The sequence below is a fragment of the Fulmarus glacialis genome, unplaced genomic scaffold, assembly GCF_000690835.1.
Source record: "Fulmarus glacialis isolate BGI_N327 unplaced genomic scaffold, ASM69083v1 scaffold13494, whole genome shotgun sequence".
In the NCBI taxonomy this organism is placed as follows: domain Eukaryota; kingdom Metazoa; phylum Chordata; class Aves; order Procellariiformes; family Procellariidae; genus Fulmarus; species Fulmarus glacialis.
This window is the reverse complement of record NW_009207481.1, coordinates 23,729-31,750: the sequence shown is the minus strand read 5'-3', so window position 1 is coordinate 31,750 and position 8,022 is coordinate 23,729. Positions and strand designations below refer to the sequence as shown.

Below are 8,022 nucleotides of genomic sequence, written 5' to 3'. Positions count from 1 at the left end.
CTATTCTGCGTCCCGGACAAGCTGGTGTCAGAGCAATCACGGTTCAGAGGGCTGGGGGGAAAGGGGCTTAGCGGAAAGTGGCTACCCAGGATCCAGCTGCACGGGCCTGTGTGTGTAAATAAACCCAAGGCGCGTTCCTGACTGGTGTAAATCCTCACACCTCCCTGAACTCCAAGGAAGAAACAGCAGCTAACATTAGCTGGCAGCTTAGCCCCCCAATCTCCAGAGCCCGCTCTGCTCCCGCTGCAACGTGCATGCTACATCCGTACCCAGCCACATCCGTCCCCAGCCACCCCCTGCAGCGGCGGCTCCATCCCAGCTCTGCCAGGACATTCTGGTGTCGAATATGCACCGTACCTGGAGGAAGGACACGTTATATAGATATTTTCCAACATGACACTGCTCAGAAGCCACAGAGCAGCTGGCTTGACAGACCCTTCTTCTGACAGCGCTCAGCCTCCACCAGCGTTTCTCAGACCGCAGCACGACCCCTCTGCTACCCCAGTGATTGAAACGGGACCACAAAGTGTGGGTGGCAGCCGGAGCCCAGCTCCCAGGGCAGGGGAGTAAGAACAGGCTGCAGTCCCCGCTGCTCCCCATGGCTGCTATCTGCCTTGGCTGCTGAGTGAGTACAAACCTCCAGTCCAGCAGTTACAGCCCCGTTTTCCTCCCTTCTCTCTCCCAGAAGAGGGGGAAAACAAACTTTGTCAAGCCAGTGGCCCAGAAGAAGACAAAGGGGTCAAAGGACAACACACTTTCAAAGTCTGAGAAATGCTCTGAAGGCTGAAGTAGGGTTTTACAGTATTCCAGTTATAGCATCCCAGTTAGAGCATCCCAGTTACAGCAGCCAGGGCTCTCCCCGGGTTCAGAGCCCCCCCCAGTGAAATGAGGCAGTCCTTTGAAGGACAGGAAACAGAGCACTCCTTTCTCCTATGTCCAGAGAAAATGAGTCCCATCAAAATACTTAAATAACTAGAAATAAATTATTCCCCTTTTTCCTAATCAAAATAAAAAGCAATTACATAAAATCAAATAAATTAAACCCCCAAAAAGAAACCGTGATAAGAAGAGGGGGATCTGGACTTAGTGAGCAGTTTTGTTCTGCATGATAGAAAGCAAACAGGAAATACGATGCGAGAACCACTGATGGAGCCTGGAATAAAGAAGCAAGACATCCCAGCTCCGCACACTGAAATGGTGCGGACTTCTCTATGTTTGCAAAGGAAGGATATGCCACCTTCCCGTACAAAACCAGCCCAGGACTGATGCAAAAAGAACATGAGCCCAAAGAGAAAGGCTGTACCAGACAGCAGCAAAGAGCAGGTCCGTTGCGCGGTGGGATGGGTCACAGGAGCAGGAGTGGACGCAGGGAGTGAGAGATAACAGAGCAGAGTCCCGGGCTCACGAGAGAAGGATGCTCTTGCACATCAGTAACCCTTACACCAGCAAAAAATCCCACTTGACTCAAGCAATAGTACCCTTTTTCAGCTGAGGTAAAGCAAACCTTATTTCCCTTCTTCTCCAGTAAAAGAGTGAAGCTTAAGAAAAGTACCCTTATTAAGACAAAGTAATTAATTCTTGTAATTCAAGTAAATTGCAGTAACTGCCTGCAGCTGTATCCGGAGGAAGGGGGGGACTGTGCTTTGTAGGTGCCAGGATCTGCCCCAGCACCTCTGGCAGGTCCTCGGCAGAGATGGTTATTGTCTTTATATGGGTTTTTTGCTGGAAGTCCTTTCCCGTCAGCGATGCCTCCGATGCCTGGCCTAACTGGACCCATATTAAAATATACTCAATGGAAGAAGACCAAGCTTAAGCATCACCATGTATTGCTAAACCCTGGATTAGTGTATCATACCTGGGAAGGGCCACGCCAGAGAGCGTTACTAAAAAGGTGTAACGTGCAATGGCAGGTTACCCCCAGGCATGAGGCCAGCAGCTCCCCAACTCCCACGAGACCAGCGCTTGCAAGGAGCTGGCACGTCAGCTCTGTCCCTCCTCACCCCATCCGGAGAGCAGTTCCCAAATGAGCCCTGCATCCTCGGCTCGTTATCAGGCGTCACTCCAAAGAAAGGCTACCTATTCCGGCTTGTAAAGCAGCACTCAAAGAGCCAGCACCTCTGCAGCAAAAAAAAATTAAAAAAAAATTAAAAAATAGGGGGACTGTGAGATATTTGGTTGAGGGTTGAGGTGGAGAGAGGGGCCAATGTGCTGAGGTCTGGCTGCTGGTGTGAGAAGAGGGCACAGCCCGCCCCAGCCCCTGAGATTTCCAGTTGCTGCAGTGTCCAGGGAAATCGTGGCATCACAGGGAAGGGAGCGGGCAGAGGGAAGGGCAGAGTGGATTTCCATATCTTCACCATCTCAGCATCCAGGAGAGGTTACCCCCAGCTCCTGTGCTTCAGAGAGCCTGTCCCTCCAGGGCCCCCGTGAGCTTCTCTTCATCCATTTGCTTCTGCTGCTGGTGGATCCGAGCATAGGAAATGGCATCTCCCCTGCAGAGAGAAGGGACGGGGTGGGGATGTGAGCTCTGGGTGCCCACCACGGCGGGTACAGCACCTGGCAGAGAGGTCTCCCACCCGGGGCCCGTGCCGCTCCGTGCCGAGGGATGCCAGGAGTGCAATGAGACTTGCTGGCCCTCTCCAACCCCACCAAAGCCGCTCACCGCCCCCAGAGCTGGGCCCATCCGTCCAACGGCTGCAGAGAGAGGGACCCACAGGGCAACCTAGACTGAGCTCCCAAGGAAAAGCTCAGAGCTTCAGCAAACCCTAGAACCTTCCCTCCCAGGTCTTTGAGATGGTGGCAGGGAGATGTTCTCTGGCAGCATTTACACCTGAACGCATGGTTAGTACAAGAGGAAAGCACAGCCTTAGGGAGGCAGATGGGGGTGAGGGCTGGAGGTCCACCTTTCCCCTTCGCTCCCCTCCACAAGCAGACAGATCTCTCTTACTTTTTGCCGAGCGCCGACAGGCCATAAAGCACCCCGGTGGCAAACGCAATGGCATTTCCGAAGAGCGTGGTCAGCGTCAGGCTGAGCATGACGGGGAACACAGCCATCCTGGAAGACAGAGGCAGCCCTCAAAGCCGGGCTCCGCTCCCCACGGGATGCGGGGATGCTCGTCCACCGTGGCTTGCCCACGTGCATCCCAACGCGGTTCCCGGGATGGCTTCACCACCACAACACACCCCAGGAGCATCCTCACCCGCAGTAGAAAGCAGCTTTCTGCCAGGGCCGCAGCTTGTCCGCCCTCGCAGAGACGGCATTCGCCTCGATAAACTGGCAGCAGAAGGGGGCTTCGCACAGGAACAGGACGAAGGCGTTGAGCCTCCAGATAGAGCAAACCAGAGTTAACCCTGCCCGCGTGGCCCAGAGTGAGGGTCAGCAATGCCCCCCGGCCCCCCCCGAGACCAGCCGCTCCCCTGCCCAAACGCAGGCAGAAGGGAATGGCGTTTTTTTTGCTGGACCCCGCTGCGCTCCCTCCCCGCTTCTCGAGAATTCCCAAACCTGGTGCCCCAGACTTAATTTGGATAAGGGTATCTCAGATAAGGGTAAAGAAAGAATACAAATAGAATAAACCCAGCATCCCAACCTGCCCAATGGAGCAAGACCTGGCAATTCGCAGGGCCTGCAGACCCTGACGGATGTTTCTCTCACGTCCACGGCCCAAGCCGGGCAGCTCTGCCCCTTGCCCAGTGGCGTCTAATTAACCGAACCTTCCTCCCGGCAGAAAAAAAGAAAAGAAACTCTGCTCACATCATCCACACGCCAGCCGCGATGTTCAGGGGGTTGATGGTGACACAGTTCCAGAGACCAGCGAAGGCACAGGCTGGAAGGCAAAGAGGCTTTCAGGGACCACGAAGACCAACCCAGCGCGCCCACGGGGATCGCGGGGCCGGAGCCCGGCAGGCAGGGCTGGCTTCTCCTCCCAGCTCTGCCCTGCAGTGGGACCTTGCAGCCACACCAGCACGTTTTTGCTCTCCTGTATTTTGGGCTGTTTTGCGGAGCAAGGGCTGCCCAGAAGAGCCCTTGCCTTGGCCAGCACCTCTAGGAACTGCAGAGCAGCCGTACAGACCAGCACAGGAGGGTGGGTGGAAGGGTCTGATGGCCCGAATGGGAGCCCGGGATGCAGGGGAGAGGGCTTGTTCCCAGTTCCTCCAGTCAGGTATCCTTTTGCTCCGAACACTTGGTGTCTCAGCATGAGATTTGCACAACTATTTCACTTGTGTAGAACAACAGATATTTGCTTTTACTGGAGTCACATATGCGGCACCCTGTGGCACCCTGGTTTTTATTTGCTAAGGAATTACTGCTTTATCCTGGGATGAACAAAGAGGTCCCAGCAGTTACCCGTCTCTGAGCCGCACAGGGAAAGTTCAGCAAAAACATGACTTACAGCACCAAGGCACACGGGCAAACAATAAATAAAGCAGAGGTGAACCTGGTCTCAGCCACACAGTGCTGGCTCTGCACTAGAGATGGGCAGAAAAGAGCCAAGTTTGGGTCTCTGCTAATACAAACGGAAGCGGATGCTAGCTAAAGCAGAGCCCAAAATAGCCCCAGCACTCCTGATTCTGTAATGCAAGGAGAGGAACCAGGCAGCACCCTCCAAGCCGAGGCCACATGTGTCTCCTTCCTGCCTCATTAAACTTGCAGAGCGTTCCCGGCACTTGATACGGCCCTTTTCCTCCGCCGATACCAACAGGCTGCCGCTGCTCACCGGGGAACCCGAGCCCAGGCAGGGAGGGCAGCGAAACACAAACTGAGTCCACAGTAAACACCACCACCCTGCAAAACACCAGCTAAAATTATATAACCCTTAAAGGCTGTCTTGGGGACGATTAGCGGCACAATGCAGAGCAGCAGAGTCTGTCTCTGAGAATGAGACCAGCCTGGGTTTGGGTATTTCAGATGTCTGCCCGTGTTTTGCTAAGGGGATCCCTGAGCAGAGCTGCTGTGAGCGGTCCTGACCTTCAAAAGCCTGGCACATGTTTGCAAGGATTCTTTTAAGCAGTCACTGCTGAATCCTCAAAGTATCCTTAAAAATATTTATCCTTATTTACCAGATGGGAAACAGAACTGCAGGTCTATGACAGGACCGATCTAACGTCACCCCACAAGCAAGTGACCTCCTGGTTTAAGGAAACAACCAAACAAGGTTATTTTTAAAGGCTTCCTAGGACTATTCCACAGAAGCCAAAATCTTTCGGAGAATCCTGCAAGAACAAGATCAGCCGTCAGAGGAGAAATGCCTGAGGACATGTTAATATCCACACTCCAAGGGCACTTCTCATCCTCCCATCGCAAAGGGACCGGTGTCAGTGATCCCACACTGCAGGGGAAACTGAGGCACTGGGGTAGGATGATCCGCTCATGATCACACATGCAAACAGCTGGAGAGTTCGAAAAGCAAAGGCGAGCAGGATTGCTGGGAGCAGCGGGCAGCTCAGAGAGCAGAGCACAACATGTTTCTAATTCTAGGTTTCTAATTCTTCTCTGTGACCAACAAACCCTTGGATGCTGATGGAAGAGGAGCTCAGGAGAAGCACCACCGGCTTGTGACACTTGCTCTCCACCAGGAAAGCACACTTCCGAAAATACTGCTAAATGACTTTCTGGACTTTATAATTAGCAGAACAGCAAAACCCAGCTGCCTCTCAACTATTCCCAAAACGCAGCCAGGGCTGGGGCAGAACCCTGCCTTGCTGAACAGCATGGCAGAGCGTAGAGGTCCAAGCGGTTCACAGCTAGAAAATCGGTCTCCACCACAGAATAAACCAAGAGAGGCAGAATGTTATTTTCCAAGCAGGTTTTTGGCCTTACTTTTTTTTTAATCTAGCCAACCAGGGGTTGTTTTGTCAGGGTTCTGGTTAGGTTTTGTCCTCAGACACCCCAAAACAACCCTTGAGCACTAAGTGTCCCTGCAGGAGTCTCAGCTAAGCAACCACCCCGGTTGCCAATGGACTAATGACCCAGCAAGCCTGAGCTGAGCAAGCCCCCACGTCAGCACAAGCACCAATCAGACGGCATTAATCGCAGGAACACTGCACTCGGTGGCGGCTGCCAACAGCCACAGAGATAACGATTCAATGACCTTCGGTCTCCTTTGCAGAGCAGCGCATCCCACAGCAGCCTGGTACATCCTTGTCCCACCGGGATGGGATCAGCTCCTGCTTTAGTAGCCAAAACGGGACGGAGCTGCCAACCCAGAGACTTCTTTTTGCAAAATAGAGGCCTCGCAATAGGTTTAAAATGCAGATAATGCTCAATGGCACGTAAGCTATGGAAGACAGACAGTTCTGCCATTTGTTTAACTGCTGTCCCATCCCGAATCCCTGAGGAAGCACAAATAACTGGGTGCTAAAACGAGGGGGAAGAACACCCCCCTTACAAAGGCTCTATTCATTTCAAGCAGCTGGTCACTGTCCTCAACACAAGCCTATTTTTGCTCCTAGAGCATTTTACAAAAGCCACAGACTCCTCACCCTTTTACAAACAGGAACACAAGGGAGAGAAGGGATTTGGCCGAGGTCACCAAGCCAGCCTGTGCAAGAGCCAGAAACAGATCCTGAACCTTGTTGTTCTTGTTCCAGCTCCGGCTCCTGGACCTTTCTGGCTTAAGCAAGTTGTGGGCTGCAAGTGTTTGAACGGGGTAGACATTGTCCATGAGTCTCACCTCCACTAACAAAGTTCCTCTTCCTTTCTACAGGGAATTTTTTTCTTCTGTAAGAAATAATCCAGCCCTGTAGCAGGACCACAATCCAGTTTCTCAAAGTCCTCATAAGTTATTTCTCTTCTTTCATAGCAAGCTCTGAAAATAGCAGCCTTGCCGTGTTATTAGTCACCCCTTTTCCAAACCGTCCACCTTCAACAAGGTGATGCTGAACAAGGAGCATTTAGAAGAGGGCCATTACTAGCACGGGGCATTGGAGGGTTGCCTCGTTCCACAGTCCCCCATTTCCCTGCTCGTAAGAGGAGTCTGTGTCTCACGCTGCCTCGTTCTCTGCCTGATGAACCTCACGAAGGGAGACTGTCAGGGCTACAGAGCAAGCTGTCTGCCTCCCCAAATCACCGGCAATCCTGTTAAGAGCCTGGCTCTTCTTCCAAAAGCTTCTTCTCCCAGCCTCACCCAAATACATAAAACTCTCAGCTTTCCTTTAAAAACAAGTCATGAGTTCTCAGAGCTGTGAACAAAAGGTTGGGAAAATAATCCAAGCATAATTCAGCTGCTTTGAAACATGAAGGCAGAGAAAAAATATGTCTTTGAAGAACTTGCACTGCTTTTAGGCCACCCATGAGCTGCTCTAGCATGAGGTGGGCAACACCAATGCGACCCACCAGCTATGCTTTCCAGCTCCTCACCCTCCATCTGCATCCCCCTGAGCTGTGCATGGGCCAAAGCCACATAAAAAGTGCCGAGGCTCCGGCTACAGCCCCAGCCCGTGGGAAAGATGCCGCTACACTAAACCCCCACCTGGGACCTGCACTGAAGACACGTCCCAGCTGGTCTCTTGGCCGTCTGCCGGGACCAGAAGCACAGGGGCCCCAGGCAGAGCATGGCGAGGCCAGTACGTTCTGCCCCACAAGAGCAGTCCTACCAAATCTTTTCACACCTCCAGAATTTCAGCACCTAAGACATAAAACAGTGAGAGCGGCATATGTTTTACCAGCTTAGCCAAAAAGGGCTGTAATGACCCTGCCCAACCGAGGGGGTCTACAAGGTCGGCTGCCGTGGGCTTGTGCAGTCAAGTCCCCAGGCAAGAGGCAGGCATGGGAAGGGGACAGAGAGAGAAGGGGATCAGACGAAACGCTACAGCCGAGGGAATAAATCAGGGCTGACTGCACTGGCTGAGAAACACTCTTGTTTTACTAGAAGTCGTGGACCTGAAGCAGAAGAAATTCTCCATCCTGTGCTCTGCAGGAGATCAGACTAAGTGGTCATAACAGTCCCTCCTGCTTTTAAGAGCTATTAATCTCTCCACAGAATGTAGCAAAACAGCACTACAGGACAGGCTGATTTCTGGCAAAGT

At 52.7% G+C, this 8,022-nt stretch overlaps 1 protein-coding gene across 1 annotated transcript in view; it reads right to left on the bottom strand.

Moving 5' to 3' along the window:
• Positions 1-2,276: 2,276 nt before the first annotated feature.
• Positions 2,277-8,022, bottom strand: part of CACFD1 (calcium channel flower domain containing 1) — a 6,694-nt gene continuing 948 nt past the window's right edge. The window contains 4 exon segments of the mRNA XM_009576133.1: positions 2,277-2,489; positions 2,945-3,052; positions 3,198-3,320; positions 3,749-3,821. Coding sequence (XP_009574428.1) covers positions 2,396-2,489; positions 2,945-3,052; positions 3,198-3,320; positions 3,749-3,821 — 398 coding nt within the window. The 3' untranslated portion in view covers positions 2,277-2,395.